This window comes from Centropristis striata, chromosome 16 (assembly GCF_030273125.1).
Source record: "Centropristis striata isolate RG_2023a ecotype Rhode Island chromosome 16, C.striata_1.0, whole genome shotgun sequence".
In the NCBI taxonomy this organism is placed as follows: domain Eukaryota; kingdom Metazoa; phylum Chordata; class Actinopteri; order Perciformes; family Serranidae; genus Centropristis; species Centropristis striata.
Genome location: NC_081532.1, coordinates 25,324,875 through 25,350,256, shown reverse-complemented (window position 1 = coordinate 25,350,256; position 25,382 = coordinate 25,324,875). Strand labels below are relative to the sequence as shown.

General features: G+C 35.3%; 1 protein-coding gene across 1 annotated transcript in view; it reads right to left on the bottom strand.

Annotated features, from left to right (window-relative positions):
* Positions 1 to 9,649: 9,649 nt before the first annotated feature.
* syne3 (spectrin repeat containing, nuclear envelope family member 3) overlaps positions 9,650 to 25,382 on the bottom strand; it is a 68,623-nt gene continuing 52,890 nt past the window's right edge. Inside the window, exons 12-17 of the mRNA XM_059352907.1 lie at positions 24,616 to 24,788; positions 22,029 to 22,671; positions 18,914 to 19,057; positions 16,726 to 16,911; positions 14,678 to 14,728; positions 9,650 to 10,297 (exon numbers count right to left, since the gene is read on the bottom strand). Coding sequence (XP_059208890.1) covers positions 10,115 to 10,297; positions 14,678 to 14,728; positions 16,726 to 16,911; positions 18,914 to 19,057; positions 22,029 to 22,671; positions 24,616 to 24,788 — 1,380 coding nt within the window. The 3' untranslated portion in view covers positions 9,650 to 10,114. The remainder of the gene's footprint in view (positions 10,298 to 14,677; positions 14,729 to 16,725; positions 16,912 to 18,913; positions 19,058 to 22,028; positions 22,672 to 24,615; positions 24,789 to 25,382) is intronic.

Sequence of the window (25,382 nt, the reverse complement as noted above, 5' to 3'; positions counted from 1 at the left end):
CATGGTTACGTTTAAGGTAGTAATCTGCTCTGTTTCATATCAGTCTTTTCCTAGTCTTGGGTTTGGATCATATCAAACGTGTTTGATATTATCTCAAGTCTCACACTACAAAAAAAGAAAAGTTGGGTGAACTCAAAATTTCAAGGCAACAAACTTTCTTATTCTTATTTGACAGTGTGGAGTACCAGGGTTTAGGCCTAGATAAGGATTTTTTACTTCAGCCTACTCCCTTTTTTTCGGACCAAAATGATATAAGGAAATGCGTATTGAATATTAAGTTAACTGGTTCTTATATTTGTCTTATTACATAGACGGGGCAGATACATGTATAGGGCTATATATACTGTATGTGTGTAAATGTTTATATGTACATCTGTATAATGGTGTCTATGTGAGTATGTGTATGTATATACATTGTAAAAAAAACAACTGTTGTTTTTACGGTAAAAAAACAGCAGCTGTGGTTGCCAGAACTCTACCGTAAAAAATACGGTGCAACTTTTTCTAATATTACGGTAAAATTCACGTTTAAGATTGACATTTTATTCCATATTTTACCATAAAAAAGTTTTTCCATCAAGAGAAACGCTGTTCTGCCATATAATTGACAAGAAAATACTTTATAAATGCCTTAAAGATTTTACCATTAAATATTACTAATATTACTATTTTTTGTTAGATATATGGTGTTTAGTACATGTAACAGTGAGAAAAAGTATTTTTACAAAAAATAAATGCAAAAATTACAATGATACTTGCATATATGTTAGTGTATTTTTGTTACAAACACGGTGCCAATGTATTTTACAGTGGAGTAATGGATTTAAAAAATAAATAAAACTGTAAAAAATACTGTTTTGGCTGATGTAAACATTTACAGTGTTTCATTGTTACTGAAACTGAAGTAACTCATTTATCATTTTACGTCTTTTACTGTCATGGTTTAGCAGTTTTTCACCCTAAAATCTACAGACATTTTTTTTTATAGTGTATGCATCTAGCCTCCAACTGTTTATGTTGATGTTTATTTTTCGGTTCGAAAAGAAGAACTAATAAATGGAAAAAAAAAAAAAGTGTTAAAATTAAAATGTTTAGCCAAGCGGAGATGAAAACTGTGGTGAGAAATTATTTCAACAGTGTCTTATCCTCTCATCTTTGTGACGGTTGCCACTGGTAACAGTCGTCAAGAAAACAATATTCTTGAAATCTCAACAAAAATCACAGTAGATTCCAGCACAAAAACCAGCATTTTTATTTCATCAGAATAAAAAAGGTCAAATACAAGCTCTCTTCAATAATATGACACTTCTTTCTCAAAACATTTATTAAAATAGAATTGTATATCATTTTATAAAAAAGCTAACATGTCAATCATTATCTGTATATTTTCATAATGAATACCTCGATCTGAGCAGACTCTGGCATTTAGGACATTTTTTGCATAACAAGTCAAACTATTCAGGCAGATTTTCTTCTGTATGCTTGGACATACTGCAGGTAAAGGAGATTCAAGTCATTTCATATGTTGCATAAGGTATCAAATGACACAATGTAGGATATGAGCCAGGTATGATTGCATAGGCCTTTAAGCAGAACATGCATAATATCAGACCGAGGAGGGCAGTGCAATAAGCAGCAGTAACATGGAGAATCATTATTGATGTATACAATGCAGCATTAACACACATGGCAAGACTAAACCTTATACTAACTGGGTTATAGAAGAGTAATACAGTACTGAATGCTGAATAAATACAGTTGGTTATGTATTGGCTGAAATATGAGCCACCAGAAACTGAATTTGAATTATTTGTATTTTAATTTGAATTGCTTAACTTGAATAATTGCATTAAAAAACTGAATTTTAATCACATTATTTGAATTTGTATATTTCAATTTGAATCATTGCATTGAAAAACTGAATCTGAATTGTACTTTGAAATTGGATTTATTAGTTTGGAACTGAATGAACTGAATTTGAATTGTGAGATCTGAATGTTTCAGTTCCAAACTAATAAATTCAATTTCAAATTACAATTCAGATTCAGTTTTTCAATGCAATGATTCAAATTATACAATAGAAAATTCAAATTATGTGATTCAAATTCAGTTTTTAACGCATTTATTCAAATTCGAATATAAATAATTCTAATTCAGTTTCTGGTGGCACACATATTTCAGCCCATAGTTATGGCACAGAGTACAGCTGATGAACTGGATGCTATACATAAAGCTTTAAGGCCATAACTGTATGTCTTCAATAATATGAGATGCTACATGTAGCATATTTACACGTACACAATCCTGGAACCAGAACCTGAGGTGCCGTCCAGCTGGGGTTAATGTCACCATTGTGTTTTTATTACCTACACCACACACATTGTTTTAGTAAAACGTCCAGAAACACAGCAAACATTGTCGGCTAGGGCTACACAGTTTGGAAAAAATATCTAATCGCCATTTATCTGAAATTGTAACTGCTTGGTTCCCAATATTGGAATAAATAAATGATCATTTTTTACATCATAAGCTCCTTGATAAACTCTTTTAGTTGCTCGAAAGTGTTTAATAAAAACCTAGTGTCACCCTTTGGTACAGGGAGATCTTTGATATCTTCCTCATGAAATATTATAAGCTGCTGTAAAGGGTCAGGACGAGTTGTTTTTAATCGTTTGGACACACTTCCTGATTATAAACCTGCAGATTTGAAAAATCTCTGGGTAGACGGTTTTCTGACTGAGTACCTATTGCGGACTGGAGACAAACTAGAACTGTATTTTTTCTGTATTTCTTTATTTTTAAAAATGATTATGGCACTATTATTGTCTTGGTCATTATGATTATTTTCACCTTTTTTTTTGCTTAACTTTGTATAGCATGTGCTGTTTCTGTTTTTGTATTGTTAATGTGTTTAAAAACAATAAAGTGTGTTTAAAAAAAAAGAAGATCATTTTTGCACCATCGTGAGACTTTTTTGGGAAGAGCTTTACCAAACAAATGTGTCTAAAGAATACAATTTGTCGGATGGGAGATCTCTGCACACCATAATACCAGTCCATATTGCACTTTCCATTAAATCTCTATAAACTGTACAACCGTAGAGTCAGTCAGAACTATGTTTGAGATAGACACCTGACAGCCAATCACATAGTATTAAAAATGTCTGAATAGAGAGACATGACTCAAAGACCAGCCAATAGCAAATAGGCAGTTCAATTCCTGTTCTTTGCCAAATGATCTATATCAGGGGTAGGCAACCTTTATACTGCAAAAAAGGTGTGTCTAAAAACCAGATAAAAACAGTAAATCTGAGGGAAATGATCTTGCTTCATGGACAGATAATTTACCTTGACAAGATTTTTTAAATTAAGATTATTAAATCTAGAAATAAGCATGTTGAACACTTAAAATAAGAAATTAACTCTTAAAACCAGATAAATTAAAGCTGCAAGCAGCGATGAACTGGCGTTTAAGCGTTCAACATGCTTATTTCTAGATTAAACAAATCTTAATTTAAGAAATCTTGTCAAGTGAAATTATCTGTCCATGCAGCAAGATCATTTCCCTCAGATTTACTGTTTTTATCTTGTTTTTAGACTAAACACCTTTTTTTGCATTGTAATAACTAAATAAATAAAAAAGAGAATTATTGTTGGAACAGAGCTGCAAAACTTATTTTGAGCCTCACAATGAAGATGTAACAGCCTACTAAGTCTAAATTAGCCTTACAACATTTCTTATAAGTAATAACGAGCATTTATTAATATGATTTTGTCAGAATGCAGCGACGAGCCAAGTGCAAATGAGAGGCTGAACAAAAAAGAAATATCTCAGGACATTTGGAATTGAGAGCATGTCTAGCTAGAGAAACTCGAAACTAGACTTGAAGTTGGCCAAATGTAGAAGTTAAGGTGCCGGCTGTAGACGTCTTAATACCAGTTACAGTATAGGGAAAACAGAAATAACTGCCACAGGTTGCCTACTCCTGGTCTATACAGAGAGCAGTCTGACTAAATAAAGCTGTGTTCACATCATAGTAGAAAAAACAGGTAAATGACAAGTAATACGATTGCAAGTAGCTGAAACAAATGCTAATTATTTTCAATTAGCTAAACAAAAATGAGAAACCTGCTTGAGCACTTGTGAAGTTGTAGCAAAAGACATAAGATGTATAAAAAGAATCAGCTCACTTGATTTGGTAACTGTTGCCACGGAAACACGAAAAATCAATGACACATGCAAACGCAGTCAAAAACAAGTAAAGTAAAAAAAACTGTGTGTGGAGGTGTTTTGTGTATTTTAGGTGTGTGTGTGTGGTTTTAAAAGAGAGGGAATGTAGGATAAAAAAGCAATTGAAATTATTTTTGGGTTTTCATAGAAGGTGACTGCCAAGATTCACAGCTCAGGCTCCAAGAGTACACTGTGGTCCAAGAGAGTCGGTTTTTATTGTTTTCAGTGGTGGTTTAGGCTGTGAAAAGACGTTTAACCAAAGAAGGAGCTTCAGTAAAGAAAAATAGTTGAAGAGCTCTCATGAGATGCTTGTGCAGTTAAAAAAACCAAAACAAATGAGACTGCTGCAACCCTACTAATATATAATACAACACATCACCTGCAGAATGAAGACCATGGACTCCTTCTTATTCCTGCATAAATAGTAGCACATTAGCTGTTGTGAAGTCAGTGCTAAGTGGATAAAAATAAAGTTTAACATGCAAGAACACAAAACAACTTTGTGCAAATATGTCAAAATTACCGAAAAGGAGCATTTTTGGTTATTAAAAGTACAACCCTGATTAGACAAGTCCCAACTTTTTTGTAATGTCTAGTTTCCTAATCCTTTGTGACATATTAAATTGAAAACTGTACATTATGACATTATGTTTAACCCCTTCAAACCCACCAGCAGTTAGGGGAAGGTTAACACTGAGGTTGTGTAGGTTGTGTTTTAACCATATGCTAAACAAGCACAACTACAGAAACTAGTTTCAAATGAACATGGAGTTATGCTTTATAGTCTAGACGGATTTCAGAATAAAGGCCTCCTATAAGAAGTGAGGAGCATTTATGGGTACAAGTCAGGAACCGGCCTGCTTTACATATCTTAAGGGTGCTGAGTCCAAAAAAAATGGTTCCCAAGCGAAATTTTGAGTTTTTGACCTTCTAATTTGTATATCAAATGGCCAATTGCCCATCTTGCACAGTCATTGGACAATTTCCCCTTAGTTTTTTGTAAGTAGGCAATCAAAGATGAGGAAATTAAGTTTCTGGATCTATAGTCTAGGGTCAGAGCAAGGGTATAGTGGAGGCTCAGTGTCTTTTTTATGTATATATATATATATATGCAAAATACCAACTGGAACATTTAAAAGTGATATTGATTGAATATTTATGTCGGCCTTAAAAAAATGACACAAATAATGCTTAATTTCACCTTAAAAGTTGGTATTTTGCATATATATATATATATATATATATATATATATACATAAAAAAGACACTGAGCCTCCACTATATGCTTTCTCTGACCCTAGACTATAGATCCAGAAACTTAATTTCCTCATCTTTGATGAGGAAATTAAGGGGAAATGGTCCAATGACGATGATTGCAAAATACCAATGATTTTGATATGTAAATGAGAGTCAAAAACTCAAAATTTCGCTTGGGAACCATTTTTTTGGATTCAGCATTCCCTTGAAATAAGTAAAGTAGGCCAGTTCCTGACTTGTACCCATAAATGCTCCTCACTTTCACTTTTTGGACAATTCCGTCTAGACTAATACTGTTCTTCTGTTATAAACTTTGGCTCAATCAATCATCATTCAACAGCCTCAACTAAACTGTTACTGAATCAGTCAACCACGTCTGTGTGTCCATACTGTGAGCAACATGATCAACAACTTTGATAAGACTGCAGGGTATGGGATCAAGTGTGGGCCATTTCATTGTATAATAGTTTGCTTTGGGTTTGATTACCTTGAATTTTCAATCATTAGGTAATGTCTCTTTCTCTTTCCAACACTGCAAAAAGGGGTATCTAAAACAAGATAAAACAGTAAATCTGAGGGAAATGATCTTGCTGCATGGACAGATAATTTACCTTGACACGATTTCTTAAATTAAGATTATTAAATCTAGAAATAAGCATGTTGAACACTTAAAGTAAGAAATTAACTCTTAAAACAAGATAAATTAAAGCTGCCAGCAGTGATGAACTGGCCCAAGCAGAGTGACTTGATGATTATTTGTCTCTTACCAAGATAAAAAAAACTTAGATTAAGAAGTGTTAGATCATTTATCTTGTTTTAAGAGTTAATTTCTAATTTTAAGTGTTCAACATGCTTATTTCTAGTCTTAACAATCTTAATTTAAGAAATCTTGTCAAGTGAAATTATCTGTCCATGCAGCAAGATAATTTCCCTCAGATTTACTGTTTTTATCTTGTTTTTAGACACACCTTTTCTGCAGTCAACTGTCTACATGTATTTGGAATATGCTGCCTTTCTTAAGCTCAAATCCACAACTGACTGCTGAAGTGAAACCAGACCTCCTGGGTTCTGTTTTCTAAGACCTCAATCAAAATAATAGTGACATTTCGCAATGCATGTTACTAAAAACCCAGCTTGGAGCATCATCCTGCTTAACATTATGTCACACAGTTCATCTCATTTGTGTTGACAGGGACGCAACATTTTTGATTAAATACTTCTGTTTTTAGCTGCACTTAAAGAACGCTATTTCCCACAAGCCCATGAACGTCAAGGGTTAATAATGACAATGTACAAGATGGGCTGATTAGCGTAAACATTTTATGGACCACTAAAAGACATCATTAGAGGAGAGAAAAAACAGATACTGCATTTTTTTTTAAATGCTAACAAATCATAATAAAAAATAATTTATCATAACTTACACTGTAACAGATTGCTGTAAGAAAACAGCCAAATTGTTACAGTAAAATACTGTTTTCCATCAAAAAGGTATTATACTGTAGAAAACAATGCATTCTGGGCAATATTTGTAGGTAGCTTGTCGTTTCTCATAAAATACATGATATATATGTGATATTTTCTAAGTCTCTTCTTGTCCACATTTTTAATGGCTGTATTTAACTTAACTAACTCATTCAGTATATGGTATATTAAAATGACTGAGGTTACAGTGAAGACAGCGCTTAATTCGTAGTAATTGGCTTTCAGACAGTAATATGCTCTATTTACAAAAAATGACTGCATTGTATACTGCAACAATATTGTAACAAGCTTCAGCACAATACTGTGTTTTAGTCTACTGTAAAAATCAATGAAATGCAGCATTTTACTGTAATTCAGTATGTGGTTTTATCACAGTACCATAGTGTAAAGTAGATAACAGTAGAGGAACTGTAAAATTAACAGTAGAATGCTGGAAACCCTGCTGCCAGTATTTTACTGTTAATTTACAAGACAATTGTTTACAGTGTACAATATCTACAGAAAACCCCAGAAACATGTTTCACTTTGTCCCCTCCTAGCCTGGAGGTGGAGTAATAGTCTAGACGGATTTCAGAATAAAGGCCTCCTATAAGAAGTGAGGAGCATTTATGAGTACAAGTCAGGAACTGGCCTACCTTACATATCTCAAGGGTGCTGAGTCCAAAAAAAATGGTTCCCAAGCGAAATTTTGAGTTTTTGACCTTCTAATTTGTATATCAAATGGCCACCAAATTGCCCATCTTGCACAGTCATTGGACCATTTCCCCTTAGTTTTTTGTAAGTAGACAATCAAAGATGAGGAAATTAAGTTTCTGGATCTATAGTCTAGGGTCAGAGCAAGGATATAGTGGAGGCTCAGTGCCTTTTTTATGCATATATATATATATATATATATATATATATATGCAAAATACCAACTGGAACATTTAAAAGTGATATTGATTGAATATTTATGTCGGCCTTAAAAAACACACACAAATAATGCTTAATTTCACCTTAAAAGTTGGTATTTTGCATATATATATATAAATATACATAAAAAAGACAGTGATTCTTCACTATATCCTTGCTCTGACCCGAGACTATAGATCCAGAAACGTAATTTCCTCATCTTTGATTGCCTACTTACAAAAAAAAAATGGTCCAACAACTGAGCATGGGCAATTTGGCCGCCATATTGATATGCAAATGAGAAGGTCAAAAACTCAAAATTTCGCTTGGGAACCTTTTTTTTTTGGATTCAGCACCCTTGAAATAAGTAAAGTAGGCCAGTTCCTGACTTGTACCCATAAATGCTCCTCACTTTCACTTTTTGGACAATTCCGTCTAGACTATAAGGACTTGGTCTCTGTGTTACTGTACGGCACAGTTTCCACACAACCGATGGAGCAGAGAGTCCACATTCAGGTTGGGGCCCATGTGGGACGCTCCATGCTCCGCTCTGGTAACGTGATACACAACCAGCCCTTTAACGCTATCTGACTGCCAGCTATGTTTAATCAGGGAAATGATCAAAGTGAACATGATGTGGGTGAAACCCGACTACCTGTAGACTCTCTCACTGCTCACAGTCACAACAGAAGGATTACCATTGGCCAAGTTGCTCTCAGTATGAACACAGTCACAGTCCTGGTTGATTTTATAACACCAGGGACATACATATGTCTTTTTTTTTACCTTGATGTCTTAAAAATAAATTTAATTAAGCTGCACTTTGTAGTTATTTGCTAGTTATTTAACATCACTACATATCATAAGCACAACATTAGCTGAAGCCTTGGTGTGCCTCAGGGAGTGTATGTTGGTCCCCTGGTTTTTTAATGCTGCAACACTGGAGGGTGATTACAACTAGCAGTTATCGCTAAGGAGTTCCGGTCAAAGGATTGTGGGTGTTGTATGCTGTACAACTTGTAATTTGTCTCATTGAATTGAACAGAATTTAATTTCTTTGAATACAGAGATCAACAGTTTCCGTTCTGTTTCTGTCTTTGGTTTGGATCTTCTGCTACATGTTCCACATTTGTATGGTCTAAGTGACTTCGGCTTAGCATCTCTCAGCATGATTATATACTGTAAATTGAAATTATTACTAGGCAGTCAACTGTTAAGTACATGGGGCCACTTGGTACTAAAGAGCTTTTTATGTCTCCTCAATATTTATCAGAAATTATTATTTTTGTTTCTTGTCTAAAGTGGTAAAGTGGTAAATTGTGTTTATCGTTTTCTTGAGATTTGTGGCTTTTGTGCAATAATGAGAAGATTTCAATAGCCATTTTTTCAATAAAGTCAAATCAAATTTTGAAGTGACATTTTGATATTAAGGCATTAAGGATAATGCGAATTAGGTACGTTTCCATCAACTGGTTTAGATCAAATAAACAAAGCTGCAGAAACTTACTTTCATCAGGAGATGGCAGTGTGATGTATTACTGTAGGCTAATCCATCAGTAAACAGGAGAAGAAGAGATTATGCTTTTCTTATGCAAATCTTCATAATGCGCATCAAAATTTGTTGATGGAAACATGGCATCTGATATGATGTGATTATAAGCAAAATAGCGTCTTGTTAAAACTGATAGTTTGGTATGCAGAAATAATGAAAAAAATAAATGAGCAAAGTTTATTTTTTGTCATGATGGCAGCAAAAGACTGCTGTAAAGTGGTGTACTGCTGTACTGGTGGTTTTTAAAGAAAAGATATTTAAACTTGAAATAAACATTATTTCATCTCAATTATATAAAAAGTGACGATCATATTTAAACTGTTAGGACGGCATGGCACTGAAAGATGACAAAAGCTGACTTTGGTTAAATGATATTATAGCTTTTCTTATAATGAGCATTCGATTTGTAGACATATTGGACTTTTGTTGATTCTTCATGATAAGTCGTGTGATAGTTTACAGATCCTAATTTTTAAACTGCAAAGTATGGCATTTGATGGGGTATTTGTCATTTGCAGATGTGCATGCTCCGACATGAGTTGTTTTTAAAATGAGTGATAGATTTGTTGCAAAGCCTTTGGACTGAACTGAAGAATGTGTGCTCTGTTACATTAACGCATGATAATCAAAGGAGAAGCGTTAACATTTCCTAAAGAAGCCTCGCTCCAAGATTCAATTACTTTATCCAAGGAGAGTTTCCTATGTGGGGGGCGGCCCCTCATAACGGAGCATGATGTTGAAGGATCGAGCAAAGTTGTTGGAGAGGGAGCAGCTGCTGCCTTCTTCCATGAGGGGCAGCAGGAAGGCCAGGAGGAGCAGAGCCAGGAGGAGGAGCCACAGAGGGAGAGCCAGCCGACACACCCGCTGCAACAAGCCGGGCTTCTGGAACGACAGCAGCAACACAGGCTTATAGTATACACATTAAAATCTTTGTCCTGGTCCTGCCATGTGTAGGACATACTGTGACAGATTTGTTCAACACTACTTTCTATTGAGGTATTCAGGCGATGGACAGCTTGATACTACAGCAACAGTGTTCTTGGAATATAGGAGTTATGACTCAGTTAAGTAAAGGGGCAAAAATAAATTAGAAATGAAACCACGTGACAAATTCAATACTATCTCTGACAGCATCAAGTTGTTTCTGATTAACTTAATTATTCATTAACTCATTCACACTTTATTTACTTTATATGTGCCATATTAAACATGAATGCTGTCATTTTCAGCTTCACTGGTATTTAACTCAGTGGCAGAGAGAAGTGGGCCTTTATTTAAAACACATTGATATTAACCATGGGCTCCACGGTGGTCTAGTGGTTAGCTCTCCTGTCTCACAGCCAGAGGGGCGCCGGTTTGACTCCGGCCTGCAGCTCTTCTGTGTGGAGTTTGCATGTTCTCTCTGTGTCTGCATGGGTTCTCACCAGGTACTCCGGCAAAAACATGCACTTATGGTGACTCTAAATTGTCCGCAGGTGTGAATGAGAGTGTGATTGTCTGTCTCTAGCCGTGTTTCCACTAGGTGGAAAGTCTCAGGCCACGCCGACTCACTCTGTGTGTCTCCACTACCAGTTAGCCCCCAGAGGGATTTAGAGACTCTGGAGGTGACGTTTGGTTTTCACCGTCGCTAACTGTGCACAACGTCAGCAGCTGAAAGCAGCATGGCTAATTATGCACAGAGTCTCCACTGATCATAAACATAGTGATTGTGAATTAACGGCATCACTAACTGTGCATTGAGTGTCTGGTGCTTGCTGTAAACAAACAGAGATCGCTAAGTGAACACCTCCTGCAGCAGCAGCACATACACACTGTACTGCTACAGAGCTAACTGTAGCTAACGGCGGCTCTTCTTAACAAGCCGGCCTCCGGCTCGTTAGCGGCTCGTTAAGAAGAGTAAGAAGGAGTCGCTGGATTTGTCTCCAGTTGTTTTCTTGAAAAATAGTCACTAAGGGGGTCTGAAAAGTTGCTAAATTTAGCAATAAAGTGGCTAAGTTGGAACACTGCTTCGCCGGCTTTTACAAATGGCGTGTGTTGTTGTCGTGTAGAGCAGTAGTTCTCAACCTTTTTGAGTCGCGACCCCCAATTTAACATGCATGTTGTCCGCGACCCCCGCTCACTGAACAGAATCTCACACACACAGTTCAGATCATACAAAAAGACACAAAATGACCTAAAAAGACACAAATTACCAAAAAAGACACAAAATTACCAAAAAAAGAAATAAAATGACCAAAAAGACACAAAATGACTAAAAAAAGACACAAAGTGATCAAAAAAAGACACAAAATGACCTAAAAAGACACAGATTACCAAAAAAAGACACAAAATTACCAAAAAAAGAAATAAAATGACCAAAAAGACACAAAATTACTAAAAAAAGACACAAAGTGATCAAAAAAAGACACAAAATGACCTAAAAAGACACAAATTGATCACAAAATGATAAAAAAAAGACACAAAATTACTATAAAAAGACACAAATTGACCAAAAGAGACACAAAATGACCAAAAAAAGGAAACAAAATGACCAAAAAAAGACACAAAATGACCCAAAAAAACCCCAAAATGACCAAAAAGACCATGAACACTTTAACACAGTGGAGACAGAGCTGACTTCCAAAATGATTTGGCGACCCCAAGGTTGAGAAAAGCTGGTGTAGAGTACTACGTCACATCCCACTTAGCGATCTATCTATGAAAGGACGAAAAAAGTCCCGACAAATGCCGGCTCCAGACTGCTCGTATTCAAATTAGTGGAGTTTCGGTGAGTGAGACCCGCCTCATTCCGGGTATTGCCCGCTAGTGGAAACAGCCCTAATGTATCAGCCCTGTGATAGTTTACAGTATACAGGGTGCCTCTCGCCCAATGTCAGCTTGGATAGGCTCCAGCCCCCCGAAAGTGCGGCTAAGCGGTTAAGGATAATGATAGATGAATGATATTAAACATGCATTTATTTCTAATATTCCTTCTTTAAAGCATATACATAATATGATATTAGGAAATTTTTGCTCAATCAACAATCATACTGTATGAGTTCTAACTGAAATAAAATAAAGAAGATCTAATCATCCCAAGCAAATCATTTATGAACCATTCCAACATTAAAATATCAGATGGCTCTGATTTCTTTGTATCTTTTGACTAACTACAAAGGCTAAACTGCCTTTTCATATTTCTGCTGGAAATTCTTCAATTCTTCTACCTTTTTGTTGATTTTGTGATTATTCAATACCTCATAAACCCTGGAAAAATGTTTAAAATGTCTATATTTAGCTACCAACACATTGGCATTTCTACATTTAATCAGCTGCTAAGTATAGGAAATCTGAAGAATCTGAAGAAAGATAAAAGCTGAAGCAGTTCGCCCACACAGAGCAGTCAGAAACACCATGTACCACAGTAAACAGATTCAGCTCAGGCCCCGACACTCTTTCCCATTTCTCTCACACTTGTTATTCTGTGAATCATGTTTTTTCCGCCTACGCTCATCTTTCACCTTGTGAACACTGCGCTACCCAGCATCACTGGAAATAACTGAATATAAAACACAACAGTTGCCTGCAAAGATAAAGTTAATTTAGGTCCCAACATTAATGCATCAAGGAACAGACGGAGAAATATTAAATGTGTTATTTGTAAGTTTAGATTTAGATTATTATTATTATTTTTTCTTTGTCTTTCTTCTTCTTTGCTGGGACGGTTAGATTGTATGTATGATAGATTGATTGTAATTCAATGATTGTAAATATTACTTTCTTTTATTGTTATTAGTTTTTCTTTTCTTAATTCCTTTGAAATGAACGATAGAATTATAATAATTTATTGTAAATATTGCTTTCTTTTATTGTTATTAGTTTTTCTTTTCTTAATTCCTTTAAAATGAATGATAGAATTATAATCATTTATTGTAAATATTGCTTTCTTTTATTGTTATTAGTTTTTCTTTTCTTAATTCCTTTAAAATGAATGATAGAATTATAATAATTCATTGTAAATATTGCTTTCTTTTATTGTTATTAGTTTTTAAATTCTTAATTCCTTTAAAATGAATGATATAATTATAATAATTTATTGTAAATATTGCTTTCTTTTATTGTTATTAGTTTTTCTTTTCTTAATTCCTTTAAAATGAATGATAGAATTATAATAATTTATTGTAAATATTGCTTTCTTTTATTGTTATTAGTTTTTCTTTTCTTAATTCCTTTAAAATGAATGATAGAATTATAATAATTAATTGTAAATATTGCTTTCTTTTATTGTTATTAGTTTTTAAATTCTTAATTCCTTTAAAATGAATGATAGAATTATAATAATTTATTGTAAATATTGCTTTCTTTTATTGTTATTAGTTTTTAAATTCTTAATTCCTTTAAAATGAATGATAGAATTATAATAATTTATTGTAAATATTGCTTTCTTTTCTTGTTATTAGTTTTTCTTTTCTTAATTCCTTTAAAATGAATGATAGAATTATAATAATTTATTGTAAATATTGCTTTCTTTTATTGTTATTAGTTTTCAAATTCTTAATTCCTTTAAAATGAATGATAGAATTATAATAATTTATTGTAAATATTGCTTTCTTTTATTGTTATTAGTTTTCAAATTCTTAATTCCTTTAAAATGAATGATAGAATTATAATAATTTATTGTAAATATTGCTTTCTTTTCTTGTTATTAGTTTTTCTTTTCTTAATTCCTTTAAAATGAATGATAGAATTATAATAATTTATTGTAAATATTGCTTTCTTTTATTGTTATTAGTTTTCAAATTCTTAATTCCTTTAAAATGAATGATAGAATTATAATAATTTATTGTAAATATTGCTTTCCTTACTGTTATCTTTTTTTTATGACGCTTGCTTTGGCAATATGTTCAGTGTTACGTCATGCCAATAAAGCCAATTGAATTGAATTGAATTGAATTGAATTGAGAGAGAGATAGAGTTAGTATCAGTTGGTACTGAGTCTAACTGCCCCCTCCTGGACACACTATGATCAGCTTCACAAACAGGAATCGGCAGTCATCCTTAATTATAACACAATGTAGTGAAACTACAACGACGTGATTGATTAAAGTTGCTTCCAAACGTTTGGCCTGTAGTGTATGAAACTCTATAAATGAATTGTTTTCATTAAAATAAAAACTTGACTCTCAATAAGCAAATCAAAACAATGACAATAATCTTAGTCACAGCTGTGCTGTCCAGTTATGTTGACTAATCTTTTTAAAATGCTAAATGGTTTGGCATTACCTTTTGCAGCTTTGCTGTGGCGGCTGGTTCCTCCTGTTTGGCTTGGACTCTCTGCAGAGATAAAAAGTATATGAATCCATTTATAATGGTGACAGAGTTCAAAACCTCAGTATGAGTCACACACCCGAAATCTTAACTGTGCCTGTGCAGTTGTGCTCTAAATCAGCTATTCTCAACCTTGGGGTCTTTTTTTGGTCATTTTGTGCCTTTTTTTGGTCATTTTGTGCTTTTTTTAAGTCATTTTGTGTCTTTTTTTTATTTGGTCATTTAATGTCTTTTTATGGTCATCTTGTGGGTTTTTTTAGTCATTTTGTGTCTTTTTTTGGTCATTTTGTTTCCTTTTTAAGTCATTTTGTGTCTTTTTTTGGTCATTTTGTGCCTTTTTTTAAGTCATTTTGTGTCTTCTTTTGGTCATTTTGTGCCTTTTTTGGTCATTTTGTTTCCTTTTTAAGTCATTTTGTTTCCTTTTTAAGTCATTTTGTGTCTTTTTTAAGTCATTTTGTGTCTTTTTAAAGTCATTTTGTTTCCTTTTTTGGGCATTTTGTTTCTTTTTTGTATGATCTGAACTGTGCCTGTGAGATTGTGTTCAGTGAGCGGGGGTCGCGGATAACATGCATGTTAAATTGGGGTTCGCGACTCAAAAAGGTAGAGAACTACTGCTCTAAATTATGTTGCACTACCACCTTGTGGTGAAAAAAACAACAGTGCAGTGAAAAGAGCATCACAGTGACGCACGTCAGTTAATGAAGGACCCTGGCTTTTTTTTAAACCACATAACAGCATGGGTTTTTCTATGGTCTTCTTCAAGGTTTTAATGTGATATTTTGAAAGGAATTTTTAACCATTTCTATCAAAATCAAAGTTAAGGACCAAACCTGTGTAACTGGTACCAACTCAAAAATTGCTGCAACAATTTATGAGATATAATTAGCATGGAAATGGCCTTCATGTACTCCAGAGTCCAGACATAATGTTGAAAGCCCTTTAAAACCATAAACATTTTACCTTATTTTTCATTTTATTTTTTCAACTCTTTTTATTGATTTGCCTCATTTTTAACATACAGACGTGTCACTACAGACACCATACACATTTACAAGTACACGTTTACACAAAAAGGTAATTTAAGTTGTATTAACTTCTAATCTCAAAATGAAAAGTAGACGGATGTAGGAGATAAAATAAAATAAAATGTATTTCCTTCTATTAAGAGCACTTCTATAACTTGCCCTCACATTATGTGTTCTGGTTAAAATAATCAATAAATGGTTGCCAAATTCTATAGAACTTTGTTTCCTGATTTTTCAGTAACAATCTGATTTTCTGCAGCTCTAAATGTCTCATAACAAAATTTAACAGAAATATTTTTATTAACAAGAAAAATGCAACATGTTAAAATTAACAGAACCACAGGTTAAATATTTATAAATATGGAATTCCCAACTACAGGATTTAAAAGGTTGTACAGACATTAATAGATTTTAAAAAATGTATAAATGCAGAAAAAATTGTCAATATGTACTAGAATCTTAAACTGATTGTTTACGATCAGTTGTTTTTTGGTCTTTTGTTTTTGAGATGATAACATGTACTTGTATGGGTTTTTGTTTGTTTTTTGTCTTTTTTGTTTTTGTTGTTTTAAGTGTTTTGTTATAATCAAAGTTTTGTTGGTGTAGGCTACTGAAAATCCATTGTATGTGATGTCAGACCATCTTTTTTTTATTTTATTGTTCAAGTAAGGGGCAGAAAAACATAAGAAATGTTTTCTTCTTGCTGCTCCTTTCTAATCATGAAGGTGTAGAGTGTCTCTGTACACATTTTGTTGTCCACTTTCATGAAAGGAACAAAATAAATAAATAAATAAATAACAATAAAAAACAGTTGTGCAAAAAGAAACTGAAACTATGATAACAAGCTTCAGATACTCGATACTTTTGAAAATGAGTATCGTATCCGGATACAACGTTTTAGTATCGATACTTTTTTGAGTATCGATACTTTTGACAACCCTAGTATCTACAATGCTGAACAGTCAGCTCTCGTCTCACCTTAGAACTGGACCTGGCCCTGATGTCTCCCACATCCTTCAGTTTGGACTTGTAGAGCATCCAGTGATAGCGGAGCTCCTCCAGACCCACATCTTCTGCTGGTCCAGAGCCAGCCTCACTGGCCTGACTCTCCTGCAGCAGCAGCTGGAACTGCTCCTGACCCCAGGACACTCCTCCTCTCAGAGCCTGCACCAGCACACAGCACAGACTTTCAGCTACACTGGACTACAGCAGGACATTCCTGCTGCTGTATTCCCAGAATGAACAGCACATACTGCAAACTGAAACAGGCTGTGGCCATGATAGTCTAGACGGAATTGTCCATAAAGTGAAAGTGAGGAGCATTTAAGGGTACAAGTCAGGAACTGGCCTACTTTACTTATTTCAAGGGTGCTGCATCCAAAAAAAATGGTTCCCAAGCGAAATTTTGAGTTTTTGACTCTCATTTGTATATCAAATAGCCACCAAATTGCCCATCTTGCTCAGTCGTTGGACCATTTTCCCCAAGTTTTTTGTAAGTAGGCAATCAAAGATGAGGAAATTAAGTTTCTGGATCTATAGTCTAGGGCAGGGGTGGGCAATTAATTTCCCCAAGGGGTCACATGACCAATACCACGAAGGTTACGGGGGCCGGACCAAAACTCTGAACTAAATTCTGCTCAATATTAATTCAATCACTTTATAAAATACAGTAAATTATCTGGTTTTGAGCTGCTACTGATAATAATAAATGTTATGATAAGACTGTTAATGGACACCATTAAAAAGTAGTAAATACTCCAATCACTATATTACTTTTCTATTTATTTTAAACACAGCTGTAAATGACCTTTAGCAAGGTTCCTATTGGTGTTTTTATTTTATATAGCTTGTTTTTCATGTTTGTACATTTTCTAGGTGTTTTACAATGTTGTGATGCTTTTATTTTGAAAAGGTGCTGTCCAGTGTGAAACGGGTGCTTTAATTTTGAAAGGTAGTGACAGGAAATAACAGGTGGAACGGTTAAATGAAAAACGAACGGTAAATAATAACGAGTGTGTCGTAATTAATATAAAGTTGATATAAAGTATAAAAAAGGCTTCTATAGTGGCTGGCTGACAGGACACAAGGTTTGTTAAAGTTTATTTATTCTCTCATATATATTAGTGGCTATATTTGTTGTCTTAACTATAGTAAAAGTGCTTGTTTGCTCAAGTGCTAATGCTAATGTTTGTTATTGTTTTCTTACGGTGGATTCACAAGGAGACCAAGGAATTTATTAACTTGTTAATTTATTAACTTTATGCAAAAAGCAATAGGTGTTTTTGACAAGGTAACTCAGTTATACGTAAATCGCCTTCAAAATAAAAGCACTGTGGTTGTATTGATTTCTAATTTCTGGGTAACCTCACGCGGGCCGGAAAAGGACAGGCAACGGGCCGGATGTGGCCCGCGGGCCACCCAATGCCCAGGTCTGGAATAGGGTCAGAGCAAGAATATAGTGGAGGCTCAGTGTCTTTTTTATGTATATATATATATATATATATATATATATGCAAAATACCAACTTTTAAGGTGAAATTAAGCATTATTTGTCATTTTTTAAGGCCGACACAAATATTCAATCAATATCACTTTTAAATGTTCCAGTTGGTATTTTGCATATATATATATACATAAAAAAGACACTGAGCCTCCACTATATCCTCGCTCTGACCCTAGACTATAGATCCAGAAACTTAATTTCCTCATCTTTGATTGTCTACTTACAAAAAAACTAAGGGGAAATGGTCCAATGACTGTGCAAGATGGGCAATTTGGTGGCCATTTGATATACAAATTAGAAGGTCAAAAACTCAAAATTTCGCTTGGGAAGCATTTTTTTTGGGACTCAGCACCCTTGAGATATGTAAGGTAGGCCGGTTCCCGACTTGTACCCATAAATGCTCCTCACTTCTTATAGAAGGCCTTTTTTCTGAAATCCGTCTAGACTATGACCAAAAATCAACACAACCTTATGAAAAAGGCTATAAAAGGTTTCACATACAAGACTTTATAAGTTTGGAAGTGACATGTTTGCTGACATCATTGCCCAAAAGGCAGAATATGAATCACTTCAAAAGCTTCATCTCTGACAAAGAGTGTGTGTTGGTGTCATACTCCAACTACAGACTGAGCTGTAAAAAAAACATTCCTAACAGAAACTTACCTGGAGTGTGTCCTGTCGGATCTTAAGTTCTTTGGTGCCGAGTGTTGCTCCCTTGGTGCTGAGGATCCCTGAGAGCAGTTCATTCTCTTTGGACAACCAGGCCTCAAACTCCCTCCTCCTGGATCTGTACTGTCCTGTACCCCCCTACAAAACCACAGACAACCAAAGTTATTGTAGTTAACGAAAACTAACAAAAAGTAGAATTGCAAAAAACATTTTTGTTAACTGAAATAAAAATAAAAACAAGAGTTTTTAAAAAAACGATAACTAACTGAAACTGTATTTTGTGGTTACAAAACTTACTAAAACTAACTAAAATGCTCAAACCTGAGCAACCACAAAATGAAGACTGGATCAACATCATACAAGACATCTACACAATGGAAAAAGTGACTTTTCAACTAAAGTTACAAATGGACTCATTTTACAAACCCTGGTCAAAATGGACAGAATATGTTAAGCCTACAAGTTCTGATTTTATATAAAACTGTCATTTAACTAACAACGACTGCTGCAAAGAATGATGATAGGAGAAAATGATGACGCTGTGTGATATAGGTACCCCCCACCTCAACTGTTCTTGTTCTTTGTTCTGTATAAAATGTTAAAAAAATTCCTCAATAAAAAGTGAATTAAAAAAAAAAAACGAACTAAAATTATAGTGAAAATGTCCTTCGTTTACGTCTTTGTCAACTTTTTTCATACATAATCCAGTGTTTCTATTAGAAAGAGGATTCTGTTAGTGAACATGCAGGAACACATGGTAAATATGTTTACTGAGACTGGGATGTCGACACTCCAACCAAAATTCAAAACACCTGGAACTGTAAGAGTTAATAACCTTATTGGGGCTAAGCCAAAGGAAATAAAGGCAAAATTTATTATGACCTCTTTGAATCTTGCACCCAATACATAGCCCATTACAAAAAAACTAAAACTAACACTAAAACTAATAAAAACTAATTAAAACTAGCAAACTCACTCTAAAAACGAATTAAAACTAACTGAATTTGAAAACAAAAATTCACAACGAAATTAAAACTAAAAAGAATAAAAAATCCAAACTATTATAACCTTGCATACTTGCATAACTCGTAAAACTCTTGCACAGCATACACTTACAAGTAACTAGTCATTTTGTGCCCTTTCTGGCACTTTTGAGTCCGGAGTGGGGATACTTGATTTCTGTGTTTCTTTGTTTTTTTCCATTGATATGATTTAATTTTAAGAACAATTATTCGGCAAGAAGTCCAAAATGGGTGCAAGGGGATTACAGCCATTTGGAACTCACCAAAATTCTAAATTATAATAAAATTAACATCTCAAATCTAATCTCTTTTTGTCAACACTGTTTAGTATTTTCTGTACAATGTAAAAATATGAGATGCAGAAAAGTGATATGTGATTCAGCCTTGACAGGCAGTCAGAGTTCTTAATGTAATATTTTTTATTGACTTTTTATACCCATATTGAACTTAACATGACTAAATGTTGTATATTTTCCCATCTGACAAGGGAAAGAACAATGCACCACTATGCTGCAAAATACTGATTTGTTGAATAAAAGACTTTATTAGAGAAGTTACCTCCGCGGCCCAGAGAGAATTGCTGTAACAACTCATTAAATACTTTCAGAAGCTTGAATCAGTTCACTGGATCAGCTTGGAATGGATTTAGTCATTTGGCTATGGTGAGGTGTTTTACAAGAGCCTGTAATACTCCTGGGTATAAAAGCATTTAGTAAGCAATTAAGAAAGGAAAGCCATAAACCTTTTATTAAACTACCCAGGAGACTCAAGCGTTTCTGAGTGGAGGAACATTGAATTAATCACTCAAAGTAAACTTTGAAAACAAATCTTAAGAGAAAAATACCTGCACTGCAAAAAAATAAAAGTAAATCTGAGGGAAATGATCTTGCTGCATGGACAGATAATTTAACTTGACAATATTTCTTAAATTAAGATTATTAAATCTAGAAATAAGCATGTTGAACGCTTAAAATAGGAAATTAACTCTTAAAACAAGATAAATTATGTAACACTTCTAAATCTAAAGTTTTTTTTATCTTGGTAAGAAACAAATCATTTTTCAGTGCACTCTGCTCGGGCCAGTTCATTGCTGCTTGAAGCTTTAATTTATCTTGTTTTAACCCATTTAGGCCTAAAACGGCTGGAAAAAATGCCTGTAAAACCTCTGGGCGATTTTAAAATAACCCCCTAAAACCTGAAGTTTTTCTGGAAATTCAACAGAAGTGTCAACGCTTCCACTAAATAACTGATTTTTCAGCCTCTGTAGCAGATAGAAATGAAATTCAAAAAGTATTTGAGAGCTTATACATGTGGCTTTCATGAGAAGTTGAGTTTATTTGTCCAAACCTTCAATAACGTTTAATGTTTTAAAAAATCAACGTGTTGCATTGCGACACTCCCACATGTATTCTGATGCATTTCATTGGCCAAGAGACCGAAAATAGGTGGAAAAAACTACAAATACTACAAAACGACGTATTCGCTTTCCCGCCTTTAACCCTCTGGAGTCCACGAAAGTGCCGGAGCAAGACTTCTTCATGATGTCAAAAAAAGACACAAAAATGACCAAAAAAGACACAAAAAGAGACAAAATGACTAGAAAAATAGACACAAAATGACCATATAAGACACAGAAGACACAAAATGACAAAAAAGAGACAAAATGACCAAAAAAAAGACACAACAACAGACACAAAATGACCAAAAAAGACACATGACATGGAAAGGATTCAAAAATTGACAAAATAGTCCAAGACTCCATAGAGTTAATGGATATAATAATGCAACAGTGCCCCTGGTTTTAATGGTAGAAATGCAGTAATGCTTTCCTGGCTTAAATTGGTTAAGAGTTAATTTCTTATTTTAAGCTTTCAACATGCATATTTTTAGATTTAAAAATCTTAATTTAAGGAATCCTGTCAAGTGAAATTATCTGTCCATGCAGCAAGATCATTTCCCTCAGATTTAGTGTTTTTATCTTGTTTTTAGACTAAACACCTTTGACCACCTGTGACCACTAGCTCTGTCCAGATTACTGCTCTACACAGTTAATCAGAGTTAATAGAGTAAAGACTGCTCAACCATACCATTATTTGTTGCGTTGGTGTGGTTAATGGTTGCTTGGCTGGGTCCCTCCTGAACAGCATGAAGGCTCCTCCTCCTCCTGTGCTCAGGCCTTCTCCTGCCTCCATGCTGCCTTCACCAGAGCTGGCTGCTCGCCCCTCACCATGGCCGACCTTTGTGGTTGAAACCGTTCCCTCTCGCTCTCCGGCCAAGGTGCTGCTGCTGCCCCCTGCTGATTTATCACTGTCAGGACTTCCATCAGCGCTGGAACCCTTCTGGCCTCCTCTGCTGCTAAGGCTCCAAGCAGAGGAATCTACTGTGTCTCCTTTAAATGAGCGTCCACTGTCTTTGTCTGTCCTTGATGGGCTGAGATGTTTTTCTTGTCCAGCCAGAAGGAGGTGACCTTCACCATGGCCCTGGATCCAACCACCCTGATCCATTATCAGCCCCTCTTCAGCCTCTCCCTCTAGGCTTCCTCCCCTTCCAGGTGGAGGGCTAGCCAAGACTCCATACATCTCAGCTGGCTGCTCTTGTTGTTGTCTTCTCCTGGAGCTTTCTGCCCTGGCCTGACTGTCTCCCTCCCCCAGGCTCAAGTCTGCTGTTAAGGATGTGCTGCTGTCTACAGACAGCTCAGACTCTGTCTGTTCTGTGGATCTGTTTAATAACCTGAGAGGGAAAGAAAGAAAGAAAGAGAGAGAGAAAGAGAAAGTTAAGTGTTCCTTAACTCACATCGGCTCATTGCCTGTAGTAAGTAGAAAATATGAAAATATGCAGTAAATATTGCTTTCTTTTATTGTTATTAGTTTTTCTTTTCTTTTAAAATGAATAACAGAATTATAATAATTTATTGTAAATATTGCTTTCCTTATATTGTTATCTTTTTTCTGATACTTGCTTTGGCAATATATACATTGTTACGTCATGGCAATAAAGAGAGAAAGAAAGAAAGAGAGAAAGAAAGAAAGGAGAGAAAGAGAGAGAGAGAAAGAAAGAGAGAAAGAGAGAGAGAGAGAAAGAGAGAGAGAGAGAGAAAGAAAGAGAGAAAGAAAGAAAGAAAGAAAGAAAGAAAGAAAGAAAGAAAGAAAGAAAGAAAGAAAGAAAGAAAGAAAGAAAGAAAGAAAGAAAGAGAAAGTTAAGCTCATTGCCTGTGAGTCTGATATGTAATTAGCGGTCGACCGATATGTTTTTTTAAGGCCGATGCCGATACCGATCCCTGATATGTGCTGCCGATTTTTTGGGCCGATTCTTGAAGCCGATGTTGCCTTTTGTCCCTTGATTTACATGATAAAAATGACAGAGTCTTCTCTGTGGAACAGCTGACCTCTCCAGGTCAGAGCTGCACATTCTGTTGAGCACGTTAAAACATTATTAAAATCCTATTTATTCTCCTTGGTGTTCAGTCCCAGCTAGGCAAGAATCCTTGGCTTTTTTACTTTTTTAAGATTAATTACTTTATTAATCCCATAATGGGGAAATTCAACCTCTGCATTTAACCCTTTATCCTTTTTTACACACAAGTGAACACACCATGCAAGGAACAGTGGGCAGCACATTACTGCACCGGGGGAGCTGTTGCAGGGGGGTTAGGTCTGCACAAGGGCACTTCAGTCCTAGACCTGTCAGTACCGGGATTCGAACCGGCGACTCTCCAGTTACAAGCCTAAGAAACGGCCGTAGTTGCCAGACCCTTTCGCAGTTCGTAATGAAATCAAGCGCGCAAGGCACGATGGGTATACCCAGGCTACGTAAAAATATGTTGGTGCGCGAAAGCACCGTGACACGTATGCAGCACAGAGAAGATTCAGGAAGAGATACAGCTGTACAGAGGTCTGCCATCTATCCTAACCTCAGTGAATCCAGTGACCTGGTGGTGGAATATGAGGGACACTATGCCAATGTTATCAAACTTGGTAACCAGGTATCTCTGTGTGCAAGCATCATCAACACCATCAGAGCGTACATTTTCTACTGCTGGAGACACCATCAGCCAGGAGCGGACTTGTCTGTGTCCTGAGAAAGCAGACATGTTGATTTTTCTGAAGAAAAACTGCTAAGTCATGTATACAGCTGTGAGCATTGACCTGTCACTTGTTTGCAAATGTTCTTTTGCACTTGAAATTATTCAATGTTAATTTTTTCTGTAGGAAAACTGCTTGGAGTGGAAAAATACTGAACTGAAAAATAAAACGCAAGATTTGTACTGTAATGTGTAATGTAATTTTCTTTTTGTTAGAATTTATCTTATAAAATTGGTATCGAAAAAAGTATTGTTCAGGAACCGGTATCGAAGTGAAAGTATCGGTACCGGTATTGAAAATGTTTGATTGATACCCAGCGCTACGTATGATCAGCCACGCATAATTTATTTTGACCATGCAGTGATGTGCACACCTGGCTGTTAGCATTAAGACTTAAAAAACAACATCCAACACTGTACAGAAATTAAAGCCAGACAGCTCCATTCTCACAAAACCAGACGAGATCTCACAGTGATTTGCAAAATTCTATTAATGCCAATACAAATGGATGGCAGCTTCAAATCCTCTGAAGCTCCTCTGAATCCTTATGGAATAACAAACAACACTCACAACTCTATTTTTTTTTAGGTACCTGTGAAGATTGACACTCATATTGTACAGGTCCATCCAGGAGTCTCGTAGGCGCTTCATGTCCCGCAGAATGTGGACCTGTCCTTCCTGGGAGGTCCTGGCCAGAACTCCCTGACCCTGGACCTCCATCTGCTGCAACTGCAGCTCCTTCTCTGGAAACTCTCCCAGCGCTCTCTGTGGATAAGGTCAAAGAGCACTTTAATAAACATGGTGTTCAGAGAGTGGAGATCAGAATCAGAGGCTTTACAGTCAAACTTTTCTTTTCATGCCCCGATCGTGTTGCAGTTAAATTAAAGCTGCAAGCAGCGATGAACTGGCCCGAGCAGAGTGCACTGCAAATAATTTGCTTCTTAGCAATATAAAAAAGTTAGTTTAGTTGAGTGTTAGTTTGTTAGATAATTTATCTTGTTTTAAGAGTTAATTTCTTATTTTAAGCGTTCAACATGCTTATTTCTAGATTTCATAATATTAATTTAAGAAATCTTGTCAAGTGAAATTATCTGTCCATGCAGCATGATCATTTCCCTCAGATTTACTGTCTACTTATCTTGTTTTTAGACACACTGGGCATTACTAAGAATGCAGTTTTAAGGCACTTCCATATCGGCCTCACTGCCTCTTGTTGTATACAGTATGTGTTCATACCCCAGCCAAACTGTTTCTGTAGTGACATACAAGTACCATAAGATGGCAGTACCTACATAAGAAGTACCTATTAAAACTGTGTCACTGAATGTCCTGCATGTTCCCGCCTGTTTCACAATAAAA